This window comes from Pituophis catenifer, unplaced genomic scaffold, assembly GCF_029215685.1.
Source record: "Pituophis catenifer annectens isolate HBS135680 unplaced genomic scaffold, rPitCat1.0.hap2 SCAF_4, whole genome shotgun sequence".
Taxonomy (NCBI): Eukaryota; Metazoa; Chordata; class Lepidosauria; order Squamata; family Colubridae; genus Pituophis; species Pituophis catenifer.
The window spans coordinates 115,262,135-115,290,029 of NW_027256884.1; the positions used below are offsets into that span (position 1 = coordinate 115,262,135).

The window sequence follows — 27,895 nt, forward strand, 5'->3', positions numbered from 1 at the left end:
TTATTTATCAATTCCATGTCCCATGAGCAGGGTGGCTTCATGTTGTCCTCCCTTTATATAGATCTAGTTCTCACACCAGTGACAAAACATGGGACCAAATCTGACTATTGCAAAAACAAGGAACAGAGACAAACAGGCCTGTCCCATCAAAAGCAGGGAGACAAGCCATCTGTCACACAGAACAGGAAGGAAAAGGAAATGCAAGAAGTTTGGAGTGCAAAAAAACAAACTGAGGGCAGTACTTGAGTTGCAACAGGGGCTGAAATTCTTTAGGTTATGGCTTCCTAACTTGCTACAATATTTATTATTTGTTACTTCTGGCTGTCTGGGCTCATACTAACAATTCACAAATGAAGGATTCCATCAGCTTGAATATTCATTAGGTCAAACTCTAATCCTATTTCTTGGAGGGAGGATTAGTGAGCATTGAAGAGTGAATAATTGCATTAATGTTAGGAAACTGCCAGCTATGATGGAAAGAGGGGTCAAGCGAGGGCCTAGCTTGGAGTCATTGCATTGCGGCAAGTGGCATAAAGCTTTACCGCCTTCAGGAGCCATGAAGCCTTATCTGGTCATTCCCAGGGGAAGGCAAGTACTCTGGTGAAATTCTTGTAGCAAAAGTGGTAGACATAAAGTTACTGACTTCAGCTATTCATGTGGGGCACTGCTGGCTGCTTGCATCTGGCAATTAATGGCTATAAGGTTAAAGTATCTTTTTGCCTCTATACGCCCTCACCACATTTCCAGAAATGCTAGAACATGGCTAGGGCTAAAATTTTTTAGACTTATCACTTTGAGAAAAGTCTGCAGAATGAAAAATGTACGTTGGCTACAGCTTCCATGACATTTTTGTACTCTTACTGTAGATTCTGCTTTAAAACCAAAACAGCTGTGTTTATGTCACATTCTTGGCAATAGTATGGTTTGTTTGGTTCTGCTGTGTGTGTTGTGTGAAACTTTGTGATCATGGTTTATTCAGCATGCCCAAATTAACTGAGAATGATCACAAGTGGGACTCTCATTTTGAAGAAAGGTACACAGGTTTCTACCACAAATCACCATGCTTTCAATTATTTTGTCTCCAAAAGCTTTATTTATAAGCACTGGAAAACAAAAACTTTAGAATAGAATAGAATAGAATAGAATAGAATAGAATAGAATAGAATAGAATAGAATAGAATAGAATAGAATAGAATTCTTTATTGGCCAAGTGTGATTGGATACACAAGGAATTTCTCTTGGTGCATAAGCTCTCAGTGTACCTAAAAGAAAAGATATATTCGTCAAGAATCATAAAGTACAACACTTAATGTTAGTCATAGGGAACAAATAAGCAATCGAATCATATTAGGAAACAGTCAATATAAATCATAAGGATACCAGCAACAAGGTTACAGTCATACACTCATAAGTGGGAGGAGATGGGTGATAGGAACGATGAGAAGATTAATAGTAATACAGACTTAATAACTAGTTTGACAGTGTTGAGGGAATTATTTGTTTAGCAGAGTGGTGCTTTATGATTAGCACATGATGATTAGCAGAAAGAAGATTTTGTTAGTAGTCAGACATACTTCTGTAAAAAAAGAAAACAACCCAGCAACCAAAAACCTTTGGCTTACTTTCATCTCCAGTTACGTTTTGCACCAGCAAAGAAATCCAATTTTATTGTATTAGAGCTTGGCCTTAAACTAATTTTAAATATGTTATACTTGTATAGAAATTATTGTTTTATTGATTGACATTTTGCTCTCCTGGATTTTTTTTCACTTTGCATGTAACTACTTTTTTGTTGTTCACACAACATGCTTTAACCAGGACAGCTGAAAACTGAGCATTCATTCATACAACATAATAAATTTTGCTAATGCTTATCTTGTTTCAGTTTTTTTAAACTTAGTGTATGTTATGTAAATGAAACTGTTCTGTTAGTTGTAAACCTCCAAGATAATCAACAGTTATGCCAAGACCAGTGGTGGGATTCAAATATTTTTACTACCATTTCTGTGGACGTGGCTTGGTGGGTGTGGCATGGCTTGGTGGGCGTGGCTTGGTGGGCGTGGCAAGGAAAGGTTACTGCAAAATCCCCATTTCCTCCTGATCAGCTGGGACTTGGGAGGCAGAGAATAGATGGGGCGGGGCCAGTCAGAGGTGGTATTTAGTACTCAAAATTTCCGCTACCGGTTCTCCAGAACTGGTCGGAACCTGCTGAATGCCACCTCTGGCCAAGACATCCATGAGGGAGAGTCAAAAAAGTCAAGATTGCAGCTATGGAAATATAGAGGCCCTTTTGCCCTTTTACATGTGTTGCTGTGTGAGCTGTGGTGGCGCAGTGTTAGAATGCAGTACTGCAGGCTAACTCACTGCTCATTCCAGTTCAATTCTGAATGGCTCAAGATTGAAGTCGGTAAAATAAGGACCCAGATTGTTGGGGGCAATATGCTGACTCTGTAAACCGCTTAGAGAGGGATGCAAAGCACTATGAAGCGGTATATAAGTCTAAGTGCTGTTGCTATTGCATATAAAAAATAAAAATAGGGTTTCATTCACATGGTCATGTCTGGTATTAAATTTGGGGGGGGGGCTTTATGTAGGCCTCTGGACATTAGTCCAACAACCAGTTCTCTAGAATAGAAGGTATTTAAGCCTAATCTATCAGAGACCCACTCAAGGCTTCAACACCAGCCAAGGAAAAATGTCTCCAGAAAAAAATTATGTTTATAAGGAACCCAGGGTTGCTTTCTCACTTATGAGGAGTTCTGCTTTTGGCTGTTTCAGAAGGGTCTACTTTGTTTTGCAGCAAACTCTATCTCCACCCTCTGACATCTGTGCTTCTTGGTTTCTATGTTAAAACAACTCTTCACAACACCTCACTACTCTCAAAGGATCAAGATTTCCTTGATTTGCCTCAGGATTTCTTGGAGCAGGCATTTTATGACTGACTTGAAGCTCCTATTTCCAAAAAGAAAGGATACAGAGCACAATTTATTTTCTTATCCATCAATGCTTAAATGCTTTATTCGTCCTAACGCTCCTCATAGAGTCTGGTTCTTCTGTGATCCGAAAACATTTTAAAATACCGGTGTATAGCGTACGCCTAATCAGGAAATGGCAAACTGGCTCATGGAGATTACAGGAGTTAGCTTTCAACTGAGACCAGAGGTCTACTTATTAGGAATAAATCCTGGGGATATAAGGAAAATAGACTGGTACCTTTTTATACATGTTACCACTGCGGCTAGAATTGCATATGCGCAATTTTGGAAAGGGAAAGAAGTACCATCGGACCAGATGATTATTAAAAAAAATTTGTGGTGTGCAGAATGTGATAGATTAACATATATTCTTAAAGATAGACAAGAATCAATTTTCAATCAAAGCTGGGATAAATGGTACAAATGGATAGAAGTAAAAATGCCATGAGGTAGATGTTAGGAAAGCATATAGCATAAATTTGTTGATACTAAGCTAAATATATATAAGGTAATACTAGATGTAAGAAGATATGCAAGATGCAATGTGGAAAATTTAATCGAAGATGTAGTATGATGGTATGTAATGTTACTTAGGAACTGTATGTATATGGGGGTTGAATCAACCTAGTTGTATGTATGTGATTTTGTTTTGTTACCGTCTTCTTTTTGTTTTGTTTTTTGTCTTCAGTTTATAATATTTTTTTTTAAAAAAAAGGAAATGGCAAACTGATTTGGGAGTGCATTTAAGGTAAGAACAAAGAATGGGGTCTTTTCTGGCTCTTTGGAGGTCTAATGTGCTTACTAATCAGCAAGGCATGTTATGCCATTAACCAGATGCCATGCTACAGGGGTATAAGCTGTTGGTTAGGCAAGAACTATAAATGAAACAAAACAAATAGAAGTATTGCCTCAGTGTGATGAAACACAGGGAGACAGGAAAATTAGTAAACAGTGTAGCCTTCTACATTTACAAAGAAAAAAAAAACCCATGTGGTTTTGCTTTAGCCAAGCCATTAGTTTAGCATTTTCCATACACGTTTCAAATTTTTGAAGAGTGTTATCATTTTGAAGACTTTCCTGGGACATGTGTCTTATTTGACCTTAGATACACAATGTTTTTCTTTAAATCATTCTCTGTTGTTTTTTTTTAAAGGATATTTTTATGTCTTTTTACTAAACTATGAGTTTGCTACAGCTTAAAGGAGGCCAAAATACTATAAAAGGATATCATGGTAACATTTCATTTAGGTAAAAAACATCACCAACATATCAAAACAGTAGTTAACAGGTCTGTCTTGACCATATAGGGGGATTTGAGGTTTGCACATAGCTAAAATTTCCCTTTTATGCTTTTTTCTAATCTTATGACCTTGGCTGATCTCAAGTTTGGCTACAGGCCACAAGTTTGACACTCCTGACCTAACAGAATTCTCCCCCCCCCCCCACACACACACCAGGCCATATTAAAGGAGTGATTCAGTGGTGGGTTGCTACCAGTTCGCCCCAGGTCAGATGAACTGGTAGCGGCAGTGGCAGGAGGCTCCGCCCACCCACCTGGACATCTCTGTGCATGCGCAGAAGCATCATGTGAGTGTGTGAGTGCACACGCAAACCAGTAGCAACTGAAATTGAAACCCACTACTGGAGTGATTGTTGGATTGGGATCTCAGTGGCGTGGTGGAAAGACGCTTGCCTCCTATTCAGAAAGTTGAGAGTTCAATACTAGGTAGGGGCAGATGTTTCTCTCTCCTAGGGCGCAAAGAAAAAATATCTGCTGTGAACTCTGCATGGCATCAGGGAGGGCATCCAGCCAGTAAATGCTCAGCTCCATCCAGTTGCCCCAGCTCTATCCTGAATTAAGGGATTACAGGGTCATAAAAGGGAGTTTTTATTGTTAGATTAGGATCAGCTAGGAAATGCACTTTGACTTGACTCAATCAACTGTTATGTTAGTACCAATCACCTGTCTCATTACCAAGGCAGAGTTATAGGGTCAGAACATATTATGCTGGTATAATTTCTACCACTGTGTGGAAAAAACATGTTAAACCAGCTATCTGGATGTGCCCTTTGATCATTTGAAGTTTATCTTCCTTATCACCTCTGGGTTTACTAATGTGATCATTTTAGCAATAGTGCTTTATCTTATATACCACTTCACAGTGCTTTACAGCCCTCTCTAAGCAGTTTACAGAGTCAGCAAAATATTGCACTCAACAATTGGGTCCTCATTTTACTCACCTCAGAAGGATGGAAGGCTGAGTCAACCTTGAACTGCTCAGAATCGAACTCCTGAAGTGAGCAGTGAGTTAGACCTGCAGTGCTGCCCTCTAACCACAGCGCCAGCACAGCTCCATCACTTTAGATGGTTTCTGTCACGTTTAGTGTTACTAACTTGCCCAAAGCTGTTTCTGTATATGAACATATGCTATTTCCTTGGAAATTATACATGTTTGATTCACTATTATTCTCTTCCAAATCAGACAATAAGTCTTCTATTACTACGTGAGGAACTCTGTCCTTCCGCCCATTAAAAAAGCCCATTCAGGGGTTTCTTTCATTAACATCTTGGTATCGTTCAGAATGCTGAATCACCAGTACCACCCAATTAGAAATAAATTGTCATGCATTGTGTGATTTTTGAGACACATTATGCTAAATTACTCAACAGAGGAAATACTACACTCTTGTGGTTAATGATGAATTCAAGTTGAGTAACAGCTGCTGGGGAGAAAGATTAAAAGTGTTATTTCCCCATCGTGTACCCAAGGAGGCATCTGAATAGTGGAAGTTTATAGTATCAAAATATACATAGCACATTTTACTGCCTCTGTCTCATTCACTCTTTCCTTCCCTTGCTTGTTGGCTGGGTAGTGAAAGTTACGCGGTTTCCCTCACATAAATATAAAATAGGAATGTATCCATGAATAAGTTAGCAATAATCATACAAAAAAAAAGTGTCGAGACTTTGGAAAAAAGTGCAGAGAAGAGCAACTAAGATGATTAAAGGCCTGGAGACTATAACATATGAAGAACAGTTGCAGGAACTGGATATGGCTAGACTAGAGAAAAGAAGGACTAGGCAGGACATGATAGCAGTAGTCCAGTATTTGAGGGGCTGCCACAAAGAAGAGGGGGTCAATATATTTTCCAAAGCACCAGAAGGCAAGACAAGAAACAATGGATGGAAACTAATCAAGGAGAGAAGCAACCTGGAATTAAGGAGAAACTTCCTAACAGTGAGGACATTAATTAGTGGAACAGCTTGCCTTCAGAAGTTGTGGATGCTTCAACACTGGAGGTTTTTTAAGAAGAGACTGGACAGCCACTTGTCTGAAATGGTATAGGCTCTCCTGTTTGAGCAGGGGGTTGGACTAGAAGATCTCCAAGGATCCTTCCAGCTTTATTCTGATTGAAGGATTAAAGGTGTTTTAAATATCTGTGTGGTTACACCTCACATATGTCACGACCAGTGGTGGGTCTCAAATTATTTTACTACCGGTTCTGTGGGCATGGTTTGGTGGGCGTGGCATGGCTTGCTGGGCGTGGCAGGGGAAGGATACTGTAAAATCTCCATTTCCTCCCCAATCCAGGGGAAGGTTACTGCAAAATCCCCATTTCTTCTTGATCAGCTGGAACTTGGGAGGCAGAGGATAGATGGGGGCGGGGCCAGTCAGAATTTTTACTACCGGTTCTTCAAACTACTCAAAATTTCGGCTACTGGTTCTCCAGAACTGGTCAGAACCTGCCGAAACCCTCCTCTGCTCATGACTTTCTAAATCAATCTACAGAAAGAGCTGTAAATGGTGAGATTTCACTACACACGGTAGTATAAATCATAGTTTACAAACCTCAATGCCTAACCTCGTGTAACAATGAAAAAAAAATCCCATTAAGACTTAGTGTAATATATTAATTCAGTCACAGTATGGGTAGGAGTTGCAATATTGTATAGGTTAAAGGCACAGTTTAAGAAAAATATTTAAAGATAGCCAGAGAGAGTTAGAAAGTGTTTATGCTAGTTCAATGCTATAAAGTTTTATATAATCAAGATTTTAAGTCTGCTTGCATTGTGACACCTTCTCCTGGTTTGTGTGCTTTTTTATTTTTATTTATTTATTCATCATCAGAATATGATGAAATGTTGAGTCAGTCCACAGCTGGCTTTATGAAACATAAAGCACAAAAAAATTGAAAGCCAGATGAAGTGCAATAGCAGAGGCAGAAACTTTGCTGCTCTTTAAACAAGGCAAACCAATTTTAACATGAAGCATATTTTGCTTTTATTTTGGTGTTTTGCACTTTCTTATGGACTCCCCATCCTTTCAGAGAAGAGAAGCGAAGAACAAAACCAACAGCTTGCACAGGTAACAATGCCACTGGGGCTCTGAGAAACTTAGAATCAATGCTACCTTAGGTTGAAAGGTGGGGTTCTTAATATTTTTTGAGCTTGCTTTTTTCCTGCAGATGTTTAGTTACCAGTCTACGTAACAACCTCAGTGCATAGGAGAGGGACGTATACTGGTTGTTTATATATACGAGCTTGTCTTGCCAGTCTTGTTTGGGATATGTTTTCTTTTTCCCCTCTTGATTGTTCCTTGATTAAGGTATTGTGTTTTCCCCTAATTGTTTATCTGCTGCCGTGTCTTACTTATCTGAATTCTGGTGCTCTAGCTTTGCTTAAGACATTTTAGAGTGATTTGTGTGCTACAGAAATTGTAGTGAGAAATTTGTAGTGTATGGCGGAGTTATCAGGGATGGGCTGCTGGGGGTTCACAGGAGTTCGGAAGAAGCTCTAGCTAAGATTCTGTGCAGGTCAGAGAACCCCCAAATCCCACTTCTGGCTGGCCCCGCCCACCCCTCCCCTCCCAGGAGTCCCCACACGGCCCGTTTTGGATGCAGGTAAGTGCAGGGTTCACACGGAGGCTCGGGAAGGGCCGAAAATGCCCCCCCATCGTGGTGCAGGAGGCTGACTAGGCCACGCCCATCCCGCCCACTGGGCAGAGAACCCCTTGCTAAAATTTTTGAAGCCCACCCCTGGAAGTTATCCTTTTTCATAGATTGTAATGGTTATGTTGTACAACTCCAAAGATCCAGTAATCTTACCCCCACCCCCCAAAAAACATAGATCACCTGTCACATACATTGCAAAGACAGTAAAAACTACTATATAGGATAGAGAAATAGAAAATGGACATATATAAACATATTGGTAGTCCTTGACTTACAACAGTTCATTTAGTGACCAGTCAAAGTGACAATGGCACTGAAAAAAGTGACTTATGACCATTTTTCACACTTGCAACCGTCGCAGCATCCCCACGGTGACATGATCAAAAATTCAGATGCTTGGCAACTGACTCATATTTATGATGGTTGCAGTGTCCCAAGGTCATGTGATCCCCTTTTGCAGCCTTCTGACAAGCCAAGTCAATGAGGAAGCCAGATTCACTTAAAAACTGTGTTACTTGTTTAACAACTGCTGTGATTCACTTAACAAATGTGGCAGGAAAGGTTATAAAATGGGACAAAATTCACTTACCAACTGTCTCACTTAGCATCAGATATTTTGGACTGAAATGTTGTTGTAAGTCGAGGACTACCTGCCTGACTACCTGTCAACTGACAGTCATGAGACGGGATCAGCATTCCTTAAATCTTGACTCATAAAGAATCCCAACTAATCTCGGCAAATAAGAGCCACAATTAAACCGTTGACATTTTAGGCCAAGCCAATTCCAAAATTCATGGCAGCTTGGCATTCTGTCAACACACATCAACAGACATATGGACATAAATCCTGTATTTGTGGGGGGGTGGGGCAGGAAGAACAGGCACTTCCACTCAGTATTAACTCCTGGTCTGGATAGGATCATTTGACAGATAGAATTCTTTATTGGCCAAGTGTGATTGGACACACAAGGAATTTGTCTTTGGTGCATATGCTCTCAGTGTACATAAAAAGACAAGATACATTTGTCAAGAATCATAAGGTACAACACATTTGTTTAACAACTGTTCAAAGTTATGATGCTGCTGAATAAAATGACTTGTGGTCTGTCTTCAGATATATGATTCTTGCAAGTAACATGGTCAAAATGTGAGTAATGACATGTATTGACAATGGTTGCAGCATCCCAGAGTCCCATGATGGCCATTTGTGACTTTTCCAGAGGGTTTCTAACAAGCAAAGTCAATGGGGGGGGGGAAACTGGATTCACTTAATGGCCATGTGATTTGCTTAATGACCATGGCAAAAATGTCAGGTACAACTCACCTAACAACCAAATCACTTAGTAGTGGAAGTTCTGTTCCCAATTGTGGCCATAAATCGAGAACTACCTGTAATAATATTTCTAAGAAAATGCAAAAATGAACATGCCATTGCTGTTCTACCAACCAAACATTTAATAGATTACAGCGTATAACAAATCAATGTGAAAATTATATGTTCATTTTCAGACTTAAAATGCTTTTCTGTTTTTGTCAGGCATATATCAATCAGTTTTATGAGCAAAAAGCGGATCCGAGGCAGCGAGGATGGAAGTTAAATAATTTGTCCTTCGTGGATAAAATCAAACAAATGCAAGACTTTTTTAGATTGAATGTAACAGGAAAGATTGATGCTGAAACCCTAGAAGTCATGCAGCAGCCACGATGTGGTATCCCTGATATTGGACAGTATGTCTTGGCTCTTCCTGGATGGGGAAAAACCAAGCTTACATACAGGTAAAACATACAGTAATTTGATGATAGACCAAATGAATGAGATGACCTCAAGAAATTCTTTGTGATATCATCTAAATCTAAGTCAACATGTCTCAGATAACAGTAACGCAGTACATCCTTACTATAGTTGTGTACAGAATAGCAGTGGTGGGATTCAAATAATTTAACAACTGGTTCTCTGCCCTAATGACCATCTGGGTGGGCGTGGCCATGGTGGGTGTGGTGAGGGGGTGTGACAGGCAGCACTAGGCCTCCTGCACCTCCTGGGAGCCAAAATGGGATGCGTGGGGACTCCTGGAAAGGGCGGGAAGGGGTGGGGCCAGCCAGCAATTTAACTACTGGTTCGCCCGAATTGGCCCGAACCGGCTGAATCCCACCACTGCAGAATAGATCTTAAGCAACAACAATTTTGTTTTAAACTCAGCACTTATAACTTGAAAAATACTGAAAATTAATGGTCACTCTTAGAACTTCATTTTAAACTGGAAAAACTAAATTTGAATATTTATAGTATCGGTGTACAATTTAGAACTTTTGATTGCATTGCTTCTCGTGAAAGTTTCGGAGAACTCTGAAGTTCACTATAAATAGTATTTTAAATATGATAGAAAAGAGAAATTATTAAGTACACGACTAGGCAGTGAGAATATTAATCTATGTAATTTGATTTAATAATTCAATTTAATTGAAATGAAATATAAGGGAAATCCCAAAGGTGCTTTTTCAAAAAACAACTGGACTTTGTTTTCCCTTCAAGATGTTTGGCTTCTCATCCAAGAAGCTTCTTCAGTTCTGACTGAATGGTGGAGGACGGAAGGATTTATATTCCTTGCAGTCATCTGGTTGTTAGCACTCTTTCTGAGAGTCATTGAGGCCACTTGGAGGTTTATCTGTGCCCTCAGGGTCACCTGAATAGTGCAAATGGGTATGGAACCTTCTTGGAACTGCTGAAAGGACTGTGTTGTAGCCTGGAGACATTGGACACTGCTATATTGCAAAAACAGTTCACTGGATGAAAATGCCTTGGGTGGGGGGGAAGGGAAACTTGTTTTGCTCACACCTCAATAAAAAAATAAAAGTCACATGAATAACTCTATCCAGGAACTGGTCAACATGAATTGGAAAGATTTCAGCCATTTGTGTTCTGACCTAGGCTCCCTTAAAAAGCAGGAAGCAGAGTCTTGGTCCTGGCAAAACCTCTTTTATTTATACAACTGTGAATTACTTTCATTCACAGTCAGCAACGCTTATCCAACAGTTTTTCAAAGGAATATTTATCAACACACCTTATCTTGCTTGGCAAACTTGTTTCCAAATGCAGTGTAAGGCAAAACTTGGCACAGAGTCTCTTAGAGTCACAAACAGAACTTTCCACTCTTGAAATGACCAACCGAATGGTTTCCTGCAAAAGCCCACTCCCGGTTCACTCCTCTTTTGTTTCCTATGGGAGGGGCCAATTACATCCAAGGTGTGGCTTTACTCCTAAGTCGACCCTGCTTTCTGAGTTGTTCTTGTCTTCTGGCATGCGCACACTGGGAACAGGCTCCAGCTGTTCCCCTGCCTCGTTGCTGTCTAGTTCCCTCTCTGCCTCCAACTCAGAGCCCTCATCCGAGCTTTCCCCAGCCCCCAGGACTGGCCTATGTTTCTCCCCAACCTCCTCACTGTCTGACTCTGCTGCCAGCTCTGCTGGCTACCAGCGGGCCACAACAATTTGTCTCAATCTACTTGGATCTCTGTTTTTTTTATTTGTATGTTCATTTTTCAGTCCAGATTGTTAATTGCCATAATAATTGGCAATTGGCAAATGCAACGGATTTATTTATTTTTAAATCACCTTTATTATTGTTATGAATAACTCAAGGAAATATACAGTACCTAATGGTTCTGTTGCCTCCTATTTTTGCCCTGTGAGGTGAATTAGGCTGAGAGAGAATGCCTGGCTCAAGGTCACCCAGCTAGCTTTTATGACTAATGTACAACTAGAACTCACGGTTTCCTGATTTCTAGCCTGGTTAGAATAGACCAAACTGCTTCAGTGAGAAAATGCTCTGCATTTTAATTTTCTTAGAATTATGAATTACACGCCTGACATGAAGAGAGCTGATGTGGATGCCTCCATCAAGAAAGCTTTTGAAGTTTGGAGTAAAGTCACTCCTTTGACTTTCGACAGGATGCACAGAGGGCGAGCAGACATCATGATTGAGTTTGCAACAAGAGGTAGCACCTTAAATCCTACAGCAGCTTTAAGTTTCTTTTAGCTCTTTTTTATGAAGTGATCTCAGTACAGTAATCTCATGTCATGTTGTCTTTCAGTGCATGGCCGCTGTCCACGGCCATTTGATGGACCTCTAGGTGTCCTTGGGCACGCTTTCCCTCCTGGTCATTACTTCCGTGGAAATGTCCATTTTGATGAGGATGAAACCTGGATAGGCAATTTGTATGGTAAGTAGTAATAAATCTTTCAGTTTTGAAATGCAAGAGCTATTTTTCACTGTAGCCGTAGAACAGAGGTCTTCAAACTTGGCAGCTTTAAGACTTGTGGACTTCAATTCCCAGAATTCTCCAGCCAGCTCTGCTATTCTCCAGCCAGCTATGCTGGCTGGAGAATTCTGGGAGTTGAAGTCCACAAGTCTTAAAGCTGCCAAGTTTGGGGACGCCTGCTGTAGATAATCCTCCAAAGAGGACAATCCAGAATAATAATGAAGTTATTAAAAGGAGTATCACTGCATTCTTGTGCATGGTTATCTGAGCTGAGTTCCACTGAACCATGCATGGGACTTTCAATTAGAGACAGTCCTTATGTTATGACCATAATTGAGCTCGCAATTATGGTTGTAAGTCATGATGGTCATAAAATGAATCACCAAGGGACTGGACTCAATTTTATTATCCTTTTTCAGGTGGCTGTTAAGTGAATATGGTGAGCAAATATGGTAGCAAACATCATGCTCATTACATGAATGCCACAGTCGTTAGCCAACCTATTGTTCACTATGAAAAGTAAATGCTAGCTGTTGTAATGTTGTAAATTGCAGTCATGTGATCCCAGGGTCATGTGATCACACTGCAAAATGGCTACAGTATGTCTAATTGTTGGGCTGGTTGCTGAACATCCAAAATGCAGTCACATGATTGCAGGAGGGGGTGGACATCAGAATTTTGAAACCAGGACATAAGTACTATTTTTGGGCACCATCATAACTCAAATGGTTGCTAAGCAACTGATCATAAGTTGAAGACAACCTGTATGTAAATTCAGTATTATGGGATGATAAGCTTGAAGCAAACCGTTTTCATTCAGAGATTTCTGAGTCAAAGGCAGGTTTTAGAGCTAACCAAGATAAATACTATAAGTATTTAAGGGGTGGGTTCTACTTACTTTTACTACCGGTTCGCATTGCGCACACGCGCTCTTCTGCGCATGCACAGATCAACTTTGATGACGTCTGAGTCAGTGGGCGGAGCCTCCCACCGATTTTACTACCAGTTCTTGCAAACCAGTCTGAACCAGGGGCAACCCACCACTGAAGTAAGTAGGAATTCCATCAAAAGGAAAACAGGGAAGGGAAATATCACCTCTAATTATTCCAATTATTTTCTGGCTTGCTCCTATCACTCGTAACTAGAAGTAATAGGATAGGATAACTTGAAAGTGTCATTGTTTCTTCATTTATTTACAGAGCAAAGAAGATCTAGAAATTACCCTGTTGCTCCAGCAGAAGATGTCAGAACTCCTGCTTTGAAAAAAGCCCCAAAGCTGAAGTCTTCTGCTGTTCCTCTCCCTTACTCCACCATTAGTAAGTTTAAAGATTCTCCACTTTAGTGGTGGAAATTCTTCCTTGTAGAAATGCGGGGATATAATGACATTTTACCTGTAGTTATAGCAGTGGGAACAGTCTACATTAATGTCACTTATTTTGATATATATATAATTATACATCATCCATGGTTCTTCTTGCCTTTAAAAAAATGAACAGCTATGGCTGACTGAAACTTTTTATAAGTTTTATTTGTATGGAGTTCTTCAGCTTCCAATATAAATAGATAGTGGATGTTTAGATAGGACATTAGTTTCTGTTAGCCATCAATACAGTTCTCAGCTTCAGCTGGAACTCCCACTGAACTGGATGGGAAGTCAGGAAACTGCTAATGGAGCTTCATCAGCCAGAGATAACACATGGAAAGCCCCAAAATGGATGTTCTATGGGCAAAGAAGGAGTAAGTGTGGACAGCTGTTCTGACCTAGGCTTCCTTAGAAAGTATAAAGCACAATCTTAGTCCCAGTAAAACCTTTTTTATTTACACTGCTGTGAATTATTGTCATTCACAGTCCGCAAGGCTTCACAAACAGTCTTTCAGGGGAATGTTTATAAACACCCACATTATCTCCCTTGGAATGCTGCCAGAGAACTAATTGCCACACGCAGGGCAAGGCCAAACTTGGCACAGAGTCAAACAGAACTTTTCAAAGCTTGAACTGACCAGATGAACTAATTGCTTCCTGCAAAAGCTCATGTCCCATTCGCTCCTCTTTTATGTCTTATGGGAGGGGCCAATCATCTCCAAGCCTTACTCCCAAGTCGACCCTGTTTCCTTAATTGTTCTTGTCTTCTGGCAGCTCTATGCATGCGCACGCTGGGAACAGGCTCCTGCTGTTCTTCTGCCTCACTGATGTCAGACTCCAGAGGCTTTGGAGACTCCGGAGGCTCTGGAGACTCCGGAGGCAGCACATAACTATCAGATGGCCTTGGCCCCCTCTCTGCCTCCGATGCAGAGCCCTCGTCTGAGCTTTCCCCAGCCCCCAGGACTGGTCCAAGTTCGTCCCCAACCTCCTCACTGTCCGACTCTGCTGTCAGCTCTGCTGGCCGCTGGTGGGCCACAACAACAGCGTTGAAAAGACTAGATCCAACTATCCTGTTTTCCCACATTCATCTAATTTGGATGTCCATCTGCTATGTGAGCCCCGGAGCTATATTGCTGATTTGCTATCATGTTCTGCATGGCTGTCCGTAGGAATGATTACAAACACAGCAGGAATTATTACAATCCACTGCCTTGAACAGACTGGAAAAACAGATATCCCACCACAAACTGCCTTGGCCATTATGCCCTGAAAACGTTGTGAATTGGGATATAGGAATTAATTGCTCCAAGGCCAGCCATGACTGCTTGTAAGGACACCTAAGAACACTTTAACATTGGAATTGCTATATTGGTCCATAAGGTCAATCCTGAGACATGAACCACACAAACAAGTCATTGAATTTTATCAGCAACACTTTCAAAAGTGGCTTACCAATCAATCTTCCTAAGGGCGTGGCCCAACTCACACAGGTGGTTTCCCATAGCCTCTGAACTTCTTTAACTAATAGACCAGTACCACGTGCTGGTCATGCCCATATCCAGTTTAGCAAAAGTGAAAAAAGCCCCGATACGTCACATGACGCCACCGTGACGACATGAGTTTGATACCCCTGTACTAGACCCAAGGGTGAAATGCTCCCGGTTCGGACTGGATAGCCCGATCTGATAGCGATGGCGGCGGGTGGTTCGGAGAACTGGTAGCAAAAATCCCTGCGCCCTCCCCCCCCCACCATGCCCAGCTGAGCTACACGATCATCAGAGGCTTTTTTTTTTTTACTTTTAAAAACATTTTTTCTACAACCTCTTCTGATGAAAAAATGCTTTTAAAAGTAAAAAAAAAAAGCCTCTGATGATCCCGCGGCTCAGCTGGGATCATCAGAGGTTTTTCAAAGCATTTTTTTCTGCAACCTCTTGGCCGAAGAGGTGGTAAAAAAAATGCTTTGAAAAGTCTCTGATGATCCCAGCTGAGTTCCTGATCGGCAGAGAGGCTTTTCAAAGCATTAGAAAAAATGCTTTGAAAAAAAAAAAAAGGTTGGCCACGCCCACCCAGTCACATTACAACCCCCATCAAGCCACGCCCACAGAACCGGTAGTAATAGATTTTACATTTCACCCCTGACTAGACCAAATTGGTTCTCTTGAAAATAGGGACATGTTCCTTATACAAATAAAACATTGTTCCTGTATGTAATGCCTTGTGAAGTTCTACTGTATATTATATGCATGTATTACAAATGTCTCATTTTCTCCATGTAAGCCTCAAATAGAGCAATCATATGTGCATTTCCTTGAGATTGAATCTCAGTGAACTCAGTGGAACTTCATGTATGTATCTACAGTCCATGTATAACTATGTTTTATTGATTTATTGATTTATTGATTTATTGATTTATTGATTTATTGATTTATTGATTTATTTAGAATTCAACTTGTTCCTTGTTGCTGCACATGAGATTGGGCATGTACTTGGCCTTGCACATTCTAATGATCCAAGAGCACTGATGTTTCCCAATTATAAACCCATTGACCCTGATGAATCTCCACTTTCTGAAGATGATATTAATGCCATTCAGGCCATCTATGGTAAGAAAGCGTGCTTGCAGAGTTCACTCACAAAACCATGATTCAGATTTTAACCTACCTTCCTTTAATTTGTTTGAAAGCATGTCCAATATTTTTCCAGGCCCTTTATGTGCTTTCGAACTGCTAGGTTGGCAGAAGCTGGGACAAGTAACGGGAGCTCACCCCATTACACGGCACTAGGGATTTGAACCGCTGAACTGCCGACTTTTCGATCAACAAGCTCAGCGTCTTAGCCACTGAGCCACCGTGTCCTTTTTTTATTAAAAAAAAGTTATTAAGACAATAACTCTGTCTTAATGTAGGCTTCAAAAACAAGCCCATTATGATGTTTTGTGTGTCATGAAAGTGTTCTGGAAATGATGCCATTATGTAATTAGATAAAACTTACACATATTGCATAGTTCACTTCATTTGTCCACAATCTTCAAATAGATCCCTTTTCACTCTGAGAATAAGTGTTATAATTAATCATATTCCATCTGATTATTTTAGGAGCATCACAAAATCCTTCAAATGAACCAGTGAAGCCAACGCTACCAAAAGCCTGTGATCCTAAGCTACGTTTTGATGCCATCACTACCTTCCGAAGAGAAGTCATATTTTTTAAGGGAAGGTAAACAGGATTTGCTTACTATAAAAGGAGAAAGACAGAACAGCTGCATAGTACATACCCTATTTTTCAGAGTATAAGACGCACCGGAGTATAAGATGAAGCTTAGTTTTTAGGGAGGAAAATAGCGGGAAAAAATCTGCCTTTCAGGTTTTCATCTGGCTAGCGTTCTTAGTCTGGTCAGCTTCAGCACATTAGTTGCTTGGGGATAAAAAACAGCTTCTAAAGCACAACTGATCTTTGGAGAGAGAAGCAATGAGAAAAGCAGGCAAACCATGGAGATCGCTTCACTCGTTAGCGCCTCATTAGGACTGGAAAAAAACTTCACAGCTGAGAGTTGGAGGGAGCAAGCAAATCACGGAAGATCGCTTCACTGAAAAAAAGCTTCTAAAGCACAGCTGAGAGTCGGAGGGAGCAGGCAAAACACGTAGATCGCTTCACTCGTTCAGCCTCATTAGGGCTGAAAAAAAGCTTTGAAAAAGCTACATTCGGAGTATAAGACGCACCCAAATTTTCAGCCTCTTTTAGGAGGGAAAAAAGTGTGTCTTATACACTGAAAAATATGGTATATCTGCAAGTTGAGTAGTTTGACACTGAAAATAAAATCTTTTCCACCTTGTGTTCATTTGTTGCCTCATCATTGTTGTCCCAAAAAGTGCTTTTTCTTTTTGGTTTTTCCTTGAAGACATTTGGCTTCTCAACTAAGAAGCTTCTTCAGTTCTGAAGTGAAAAAGCTTGGATGAGAGGTAAAACATCTTCAAGGAAAAACAAAGAAAGTCTAGTGATCTTTGGGAAAAGCATCTTTGGGACAACCATGTCCTGGATGACTGAGAATCTCCATAGACATTTTGCCTCATCATACTTTTCTGACTCCATTGCAGAAAGTTGATTCATTAAAACTTAACCGTAAGTATATATACTTCACAATTCATTTGCTCACTATAAACCTTAGAATAGCACCAGAATTATTTTCCTCCAAATTGCACGTGGATTGGAATTTAGAGGGAACCAATCAAGGTAGATTTTGTGTCAAATAATAAATGCCTGAACCACTAGATTACAGAACTATAGGGTTCTAGCTCAAAAGGATTCTTATTTTCTTAGTTTTTGAAGCCTGAAATCTTACTAGGATGAATCTCCAGAAAACATACTTTTCTAGGGAAAGTATGGCCTTACTAGGGCCTTACTTGTGAGTAAATATGCAAGCCATTGTCCCAAAGGTGCTTTTTCAAGAGGCAACTGGACTTTCTGGTTTTTCTTTGAAGACACTTTGCTTCTCATCCAAGAAGCTTCTTCAGCTCTGACTGGATGGTGGGGAATGGAAGGATTTATATTCTTTGCAAGAGGGCGCAATGCTCAGCAGTTAAAGACACTGGGCTTATTGGCTGGAGAGCTAACAGCCCAATGGTTTGAGACCTGAGTGTCGCTCTGAATGGATGATGGGGAATGGAAGGATCCACCATCCAGTCAGAGCTGAAGAAGCTTCTTGGATGAGAAGTGAAATGTCTTCAAAGAAAAACCAGAAAGTCCAATTGCCTCTTGAAAAAGCACCTTTGGGAGAACCATGACCTGGGTGACTGAGAATCTCCTTAGACATATACAAGCCATTGCACCAAAAATGTTCTTATGTTCAGCTTTTGACCCTAATTGTATCCTTCTGGCTATGTTAGACTGGTTTCTATGCTTTACTGATTTACAATAGAATCAGTTGCCTGTTTTAATTCACAGAATAATTATTTTTAGTAATAGGAAATGCACCATCACATTTATTGCAGGCACATCTGGAGAGTGTATCCTACTGGCTCTGAAGTGGACATGGAACCAATTTCTACTTTGTCGCCTCTCCTGCCATCTGGAATCCAGGCAGCTTATGAAAATATGAATGACCAGGTTTTTTTCTTTAAAGGTAAGACATTAAGCCTTGTATTATTTGAATTAGAAGTTTAGGAACGAGCAACCTGCAGTACTAGAGTGATATATATGCCCCCTGGATTAATTTCAAAAGTTCTCTGCAAACATTCAGTTCGGGTCTCAGAGAATAGCAACTTCTCTGGCAAGCAGCTGTTGGAAAAGAGGAAACAAGATGGAAATAAGAAAAAGAAAAACAGGGGGGGAAGGGAGAGGTTAGGCAAAAGGAGAGATGGCACTGAATTTTCAAGGCTAATAGCCAAGTTTATGAGGAAAGAGCAAAATTCTGCATGATGATGGGGATAGTGTCATGATGCAAGTCCTTGCTCCTCAGTGTCCATTATCTTACCAAGTTTGATACACAACTTTCCTGTGGAAGCCTTACTAACAGTTCTTTTTTTATATATATTAATTTTTTTTATTTTCTTTTAATACAAAACATTCCATCATTCATTACACAGTGTGTCGTCTGGGTACAATTTTTTTGTGGCATAACAGTTGAAGCTTACCACGAAGTTTACCACCAGATTCATTATTTATATCTACTCTTATTTTAGTATTAATGCTTAATACTTAATGTATCTATTGGCATAACATTTCTCATCTTAACTTATTTGACTTTATTATACATTACTTTCCTATTTATTCTCTATCCATTGATAAAATAAATCCCATATATTGTAATAATCAGATTCTTCTTTTCCATTAATTGCAAGTTACTCAAATCTACTCATTTCTGCACATTCCATTATTTTCTTTTTTAAAAAATATTTTTTATTACATAGTTTGTCTTTAAAAACAACACAAAAAACAATCACACATATATAAAAACAAAACATGTCAAGACATAACGTATTGAACATAACAATGGTAATTTTACAGCATTTCGTATCGACTTACGTATTTTGCTTTTGTAGTTCTCTATTCTATTATTTCTATTTACTACTCAATGATAGAATAATCGCATTACTCTAACATATATACTGTACATACACATTATAATAGTCATTGTTCTTATCTACACATTTATATTTGTTTATATTTATATCTTTTTATTTAATGTTGTTCAGTTACTTTAAGTTTCATCAATATTAAGTTAAACATTTCTTGTTCTGATTTCTATTTTCGAGCCAACTGTACATTTTATTCCATATTTCATAATATTCCGAATCCTCTCTCTCTTTCAACTCCATAGTCATTTTATCCATCTCTGCATATTCTAGAATTTTCCTAATTACTGTTTCGTCTGAGGGTACATTTTTTTGTTTCCAATTTTTTGCAAATGTGATTCTTGCTGTGGTAAGTCCAATATTTTCTTAATCACGTTTTCATCTGCAGGAATCTCTTCACCTTTCCAATTCTGTGCAAATACAATTCTAGCCACAGTTATTACATGAATAATCAAGTATACATTTTCTTTACTATAGTTCCCTGGTAAAATCCCCAACAGGAATATCTCAGGTGTTAAATCAATGTGCTGCTGCATCATCTTCTCCAACCACATACAAATTTTTGCCCAGTATTTTTTTTGTTTCTACACACGTCTATCACATATGATAACACAATCCCGGTGTCCAATGGCATTTCCAACATTTAGTTGATTTATCTTTAAACATTTTTGACAGTCTTTCAGGTGACAAATGCCATCTATACAACAGATTCTCCTTGTATGCAGTTAACATTGTTAACTTATAATTTCTATCCCATAATTGCTGCCATTTATCTAACTCTATCGTATGTCCAATATTTTTTGCCCATGCTATCATTGTTTCTTTAACTTGTTCTTCTTCTAGTTTAATACTCAATAAATAACTGTACAATTTTCTTATCACCCCCTCATCTGTTCCTGTTAATATCTTATCTAATTCTGTCAAATTCCATATAAAAACCATATAAGTTTGCATCTTTTTCATATCTAGATTGTATTTGCAGTTGTGTATACCACGCCATATTGATCCCTTGCTTTTCCAAATCTTGTTTCATTTTAAGTTCCCCCTTTTCTGACAAAATATCCTTATATCTAACAATATTTTCCATATTAATAATATTTGGCTGCATTAGTGCTTCCATTGTCGAAAGCCAAACTAGTATCTTCAAATAATGTTGTTCTCTAATTTTCTCCCATACTAATAATAAAGCATTTCTTATATAATGTCTTTGAAAATAACCATCTATCTTATTTTTCCCATACCATAAAAAAGCATGCCAACCCAGTTGCAAGTCAATGTCCCTCCAATGTCAATAATCTTGTATTTCTCAATACAATCCCTTTTTTCATCCATGTTAACACTGCTGCCTGGTAGTATAATTCCCAGTTTGGTAATCCTCCTCTGGTTCTCGTATCTTGTAATAGTTTTAAGTTAATTCCCGCCTTCTTCCCCTGCCATATGAATTTCACTATTATTTTGTTCAAATTTTCAAAATAATTTTTCTCCAATTTTATCAGAATTGTTTGGAATAAAAACAATAGTCTTGGTAATATGTTCATCTTGATTGTTGCTATTCTTCCTATTAACGATAATTGCAAATTTTTCCATCTCTCCAAATCTGTCTTACTAACAGCTCTTGAGAGGTCTGTGTTCTTTAGGAATTCATCTCCTTTTAAAGCTAGGTGATTAAGAACAGCAGCCAAATTCCACTGGCAAGAGAAAGGGAGGAGAAATGTTCAAATAGATTTGACATAGCCCCCCTGAGCTGGCTAACAGCTTGCCTGGCTGTAGGAACCAAGGAAGATTTAAGACAGGGAGATGCACATTGAAAGGATTCTGTAAATGAAGAAGAATGTTTGTTTTTGATGTCCCAAAGGTAGTTTCTTTCAGGAGGCAACTGCATTTTCTTGTTTTTTCTTTGAAGATGTTTCACTTCTCATCCAAGAAGCCATATATTTCACTCTAGTACTGCCAGGTTGCTCATTCGTAAACTTCTAATTCAAGATTTGAGAAGAAAACACAAGAAAGTCCAGTTGCCTCCTGAAAAAACCACCTTCGAGACAACCATGACCTGAATTACTGAGTATCTCTACAGATGTTGGATGAAAGACTCTTGTGTAGGACTCACACTGGGTTTTGCTTTAAGAAAAAAAATTGGGAGCTGCCCAGAGTTGGTTAAAAGATGGGTGGGTATATAAATGTTTTAAATAAAATAAATGAAGTTGAAAAAAATGAAGAGCCTTGTATTTGGGCAGCCATCATTCATTTAAAACTGATTAAATGGATACATACATACATGGATTATTTAATTAAATTTGAAAACTTTTGACTTTCTTTCCTCCTATGTCTTTCGACAGGTAATAAATTCTGGATGATTAGTAGGCTTCAAATGCAGCCTGGCTATCCCCAACCCATTGACAAGTTGGGATTCCCAACAAACATTCAGAAAATCGACGCTGCTGTTTTTGATAAAGATACTAGAAAAACCTATTTCTTTGTTGGCAACCAATACTGGAGGTAAGGTCTCTTGAACCCCTTTTAAAAATAATAATGATCATAATGAGCCTTAGGAAGAAAAGACAGAAGGGGAATATTAAAGTGATTTTCGAATGCTTTTTTAAAAAATATTTTTATTGGAAGTTTTAATAACAACAGTAAAAGAAAATGCGGAGTGAACTCAAAAAAAAGGGAAACTAAAGCAAAACAGATTTTTAAAGGACATTAAGTTTTTTTAAAAAAACCTTAATCAAACAAACCAACTTTATACTTCTAACAATCTTAACCTTTAGATCAGGGGTGTCAAACTCGGGCCGGATGTGTCACGTGACACCGCCAGTTTAGTGAAGGGGGAAAAAGTCCCGATACGTTACATGACATGATGAAGCGAGCTTGACACCCCTGCTTTAGATCCATGAGCCGAGGTGGCGCAGTGGTTAGGGTGCAGTACTGCAGCTACTTCAGCTGACTGCTAGTTCAGCAGATCAGCGGATCAAATCTCACCGGCTCAAGGTTGACTCAGCCTTCCATCCTTCCGAGGTGGGTAAAATGAGGACCCAGATTGTTGGGGGTCAATATGCTATCTAGTATACTGTCTTTGGTGTAAGCCACCAGAATCCTCGGAGAGTGGGGGGCATAGAAATATGAATAATAAAATAAAATAAAATAAAATAAAATAAAATAAAATAAAATAAATGATCTTCAAATACACAGCAGACCCCATACAGACTTAAGGACATTCTAACAGAACACTAGAAAAACCTTCCTAGCAGTAGGTTTGGCAAGGAAAACTCCATTTTAAAAAAATCTTCATAAGTCTTAGAAAATTCTGTGATTCTATTTCTTGTGTCTGTTTCTGTGTCCACATGTATTCCCCCACACCCATGCCTATGCATACAAATACATACATTAAACAGAGAGAGAGGGAGGGAGAGAGAGGGAGAGAGAGAGAGAGAGAGAGGGAGGGAGGGAGAGAGAGAGAGAGATCCCAATGTGACCACCAACTGAGTCCAAATTTCCGCTGTAAGCAATATAGTTCTTAAGTGAATTTTGCCCCATTTTATAACCTTTCATGCCAAGGTTGTTAAGTGAATGAACTGCAATTGTTAAGTGAATCTGGCTTCTCCATTGACTTTGCTTGTCTGAAGGTCACAAAAAGAGATCATATGACCCTGGGATAGTGCAACCGTCATAAATATGAGTCAGTTGAGAAGTGTCTGAATTTTCATCGCATGACCATGGGGAATGCTGCATTGGTTGTAAGTGAGAAAAATGATCACGAGTCACTTTTTTCAGTGCCCTGTTGTTACTTTAAACGGTCACTTAATGAACTGCTGTAAGTCGAGGACTACCTGTATATGTGCTATATACAGGTAGTTTTATATACTGTATATACTCGTGTATAAGCCGAGTTTTTCAGCACATTTTTTATGCTAAAAAAGCCCCCCTCGGCTTATACTCGAGTGAGGAAAAATAATGCCTTTAAAAGCCTCTGGCAATCCCAGCTGAGTTGCCTGATCGTCCGAGGCTTCTAAAAGCATTTTTTCCTGCAATGTCTTTACTAGTTTTTTGTGGTAAAATTAGGTGCCTCGGCTTATATTCGGGTCGGCTTATACTCGAGTATATAAGGTATATAAAAGAGAAGTGCACAACCTACAATATACATTGGGAGCAATTCTTTTAATTGTTCATATTTAAACCAAATCAAATTTAGCTTTATCTCACAGCAAATCTAGCTCAGTTTTTTTTTATCTTAGCATCAGACACTTTTTGGTTACAGTTTACCCATTTTTTTTCAAATGAGGTTAGCATATCTTCAACCACACTCACAATTTTTGTGCCTCCTTGTTTTAGGACTCACACGTGATAACACATTTCATCTCCTAAAGCAAATGTTCACACTTTCTAAACATAACACCAAGCACTAATAAACACTGCATCCGAATGTAATGGTGTGGAAAACAGAATACGGATATGAAATGTATTACAAATATTTATATATTACTTTCCAAACAATCAACAAATAGAATGGAAGGTCATTAGTGGCGCACAGAGAGTCATCAACATATGGTCACAATGGAGCCCAAATTTTATGTTGTTAAATATTGTAAGAAATTGTTATGTGAGTTTTATGACTTTTCTTGCCATATTTGTTAAGTGAATCACTGCAGTTGTTAAATTTAGTAACACGGTTGTTAAGTGAATCTGCTTTCCACATTGAAAAAGATTGCAAAAGGGAGTCATGTAACTCTGGGACATTGCAACCATCATAAATGTTAGTCAGTTGTCAAGCATCTGAATGTAAATCACAAGTCCATGGGGATGCTGCAACAGTCATAAGTGTGAAAAATGATTATAAGTTACTTTTTTCAGTGCCATTGTAACCTTGAACAGTTACTAGACAAACTGTTGTAAGTCAAGGACTATCTGTATTGTATTGTTCTCCATCGGATTCTGTTTGCTTATATCTATTTCATCTTTCCCCACATCACATATTCCACCAACAGCTATTCTCACTATCTTTCATTAGGACCATGGGGTGAATTCACACCAGGCACATCTTTCACTTAATATGTTCCTTGAATTGTATTTTTCAGGTATGATGAAAATACTCAGTCCATGGATGAGGATTACCCAAGGAATATAAGCGATGATTTTCCTGAAATTGATGAGAAGATTGATGCTGCCTTCCAGCTCAATGGTAAGGGGGGGGAAATGTATTTTCTAATGTATTTTCTAATGTGGATCTAAAATATGGATCATGGACCTGCTCATAGACCTGGGAACTTGTCTACAGTGCGCGAGCTGCACTGGCTCCCGGTGGTCTTCCGGGTGCGCTTCAAGGTGTTGGTGACCACCTTTAAAGCGCTCCATGGCTTAGGGCCGGGGTACTTACGAGACCGCCTTCTGCCACCAATAGCCTCCCACCAGCCAGTACGCTCACACAGAGTAGGCCTCCTCAGGGTGCCGTCCGCCAGGCAATGTCGGCTGGCGACCCCCAGGGGGAGAGCCTTCTCTGTGGTGGCGCCCACCCTCTGGAACAACCTCCCCCCAGAGTTATGTACAATAACAGACCTCCGGATTTTTCGTCGGGCCCTGAAAACCCATTTATTTCAACTAGCTGGGCTGGCTTGAGTCAAATTTTAAATTGATTTTAAATTGGAACAGTTTTAATTATGGCCAAGATATTTAATTATTTTAATCAGTTTTTTAGATTTTGTATGTTTTGTATGTATGTCTTGTTTTTACTTTTGGCTGTTCACCGCCCTGAGTCCTATATTGGAGAAGGGCGGTATAGAAATTTAAACAAATAAATAAATAAATAAATACTATCATTATTTACTTGTATGCCACATTCCTATGGCAGTGGCACTTAAAAGCAATAGAAAAACTGTACTGTATCACAAGATAATTCACTTATAATTATCTTTATTAAAAAAATGGTTAACAATAAACCTTAAACAGTTTCATTAATCTGCATAATAATCTGTATTATCCAGTAGTCTTCTGAAGTCAATATTAAGGACTGAAAAGTGAAATGCAGAAATGTTATCCAGAAACACATAAAAAGGCTTTGAATAGATTTGAATAAAATTTGCAAAGATTTGTCCCAAAGGTGCTTTTTCAAGAGGCAACTGGACTTTCTGGTTTTTCTTTGAAGACGTTTCGCTTCTCATCCAAGAAGCTTCTTCAGCTCTGACTGGATAGTGGGAAAAGGAAGGATTTATACTCCTTTCAGACAGCTGGTTATTTGCATTCTTTTAGCCAGTCATCAAGGTTACCTGGAGGTTTATCTGTGTCATCAGGGTGACCTGAGTGGTGGAAATGGGTGTGGAGCCTTCTTGGAACTGTTGAAAGGACAGTGATATAGATGGGAGAGAGGTGAAGTTGCAATGGTGGGATTCAGCCAGTTCACACCACTTCGGGAGAACCGGTTGTTAACTTTCTGAGCAGTTTGGGAAACTGGTTGTTGGAAGAAATCATTAGGGCAGAGAACTGGTTGTTAAATTATTTGAATCCCACCACTGTGATGTTGTATCCCTCCCCCTCTGTTGAGAGAGGGCTATTCGATTTTGACATAGATGGCTTCTTCGATCCCTCTTCCAAACCAGCAATCCTCTCTGTCCAAAATATGGACTTTCTTGTCTTCAAAAGAGCGGCCTGTGCCTTTTATAAATGGAGATGGACTGCTGAATCTAGTCGTGATGTGTTTGTTCTCCTGTGCTGTGCCATGAAAAACCAGAAAGTCCAGTGGCCTCTTGAAAGTTTTTTGGGACAACCATGACCTGGATGACTGAGAATCTCCATAGACATTTGCAAAGATTTGCCACTTTTGAGTTTGCCGTATCATCGTCTTTACAATCATATCACAGCTGAAAGAATAGAATAGAATAGAATAGAATAGAATAGAATAGAATAGAATAGAATAGAATAGAATAGAATAGAATAGAATAGAATAGAATAGAATAACAGAGTTGGAAGGGACCTTGGAGGTCTTCTAGTCCAACCCCCTGCCCAGGCAGGAAGCCCTACACCACTTCAGACAAATGGTTACCCAACATCTTCTTAAAAATTTCCAGTGTTGGAGCATTCACAACTTCTGGAGGCAAGACTAGAGAATGCCTCTACTAATCTTTTGTCAATCATACTTTCTACAGCATTTACAAATTGGGAGGGAGGGAGGATTCCTTGGTATTCTTTGAACTTGGTTATTTTCTTGTAAACATTTCATTACCCAATTAGGTAACGTCATCAGTGCTAGTGGGTCAATTCAACAGTTCAACCCTGAGCTACAAATATTGTCCTCTACTGGTTTATAAATTTACAAAACCTACCTTATGCTATCCATGGTTTTTTTTAAAACTGATGGCACTGTTTTGATATCTTGTCTACCATCTGACATTTTTAAAAAAAAATTTAAAAATAAATAAATTAAGGGACAAATATGCCAAATACAGTCTGAACATCTGGCTGAAAAAAAAATTAAAATAGTAACAAATAAATTAAAAAGGAAACACAAAAAAAAAAACCCTCAAAGGGCAGACTCGATTGATGTTTTTCTGCCGTCAGTTTTCTATGTTTCTATCATTTTCCTATATAACACGATGTTTTTCCTTTTAGGTTTCTTCTATTTTTTCCATGGGTCCAAGCAGTGGGAGTTTGATCCGAAGACTCAAAGGGTGATTCGTGTAATGAAAAGCAACAGCTGGCTTAATTGCTAGAAATTTTCTTAAAACACAACTCCTGTAACAAGAAAATAGTATACAGATGATTCTGTTAAAGCACTAAAACTATGAACTGTTGTATATCACAGATAATACATTTGGCAAGCAAAGATCCAGTGGAACACTAGATGGCAGTAAAGAAATATTGAAAATTAGCTTTTTGCTGTCCGCAGGATGGTTGCAAAACAGTTATATGCTCCTACTTTAGCTGCTTGTAAACAGTGACTGCATTTTCTTCTGTGACATGGGCACTAATAGTCTGCATGTTTGCCCCCAAATAAGATTCACTAAGTTCAGGGAATTGCATTGGCTGGAGAATATGTGCCAATTCAATGCTATGCATTCTGAAATAGATTTGCAATTTTTTTAAAAAAACTATTAGCTTTTAAAATGTATTTGTAGTTGATGTACAATAAGACGAGAAAATAATTTTAATAAAAACAAAGTATTATATTAGAACAGGGGTGTCAAACTGGCGGCCCGCGGGCCGGATGTGTTACGTGCAGGCCACGCCCACCCCAGCTCCGCGAAGGGAAAAAACATCACAATACGTCACGTGACGGCAACGTGACACGG

The 27,895-nt window shown here is 39.1% G+C and overlaps 1 protein-coding gene across 1 annotated transcript; it reads left to right on the forward strand.

The window, feature by feature from the left end:
- Positions 1 to 7,240: 7,240 nt before the first annotated feature.
- Positions 7,241 to 27,316, forward strand: LOC139316263 (matrix metalloproteinase-27-like). Its single transcript, XM_070942883.1, has 11 exons — positions 7,241 to 7,342; positions 9,466 to 9,704; positions 11,773 to 11,921; positions 12,018 to 12,146; positions 13,385 to 13,501; positions 15,990 to 16,151; positions 16,644 to 16,764; positions 18,537 to 18,667; positions 21,956 to 22,115; positions 24,692 to 24,795; positions 27,216 to 27,316. The coding sequence occupies exons 1-11, from the start codon at positions 7,241 to 7,243 to the stop codon at positions 27,314 to 27,316; spliced, it is 1,515 nt and encodes a 504-aa protein (XP_070798984.1).
- Positions 27,317 to 27,895: the final 579 nt, after the last annotated feature.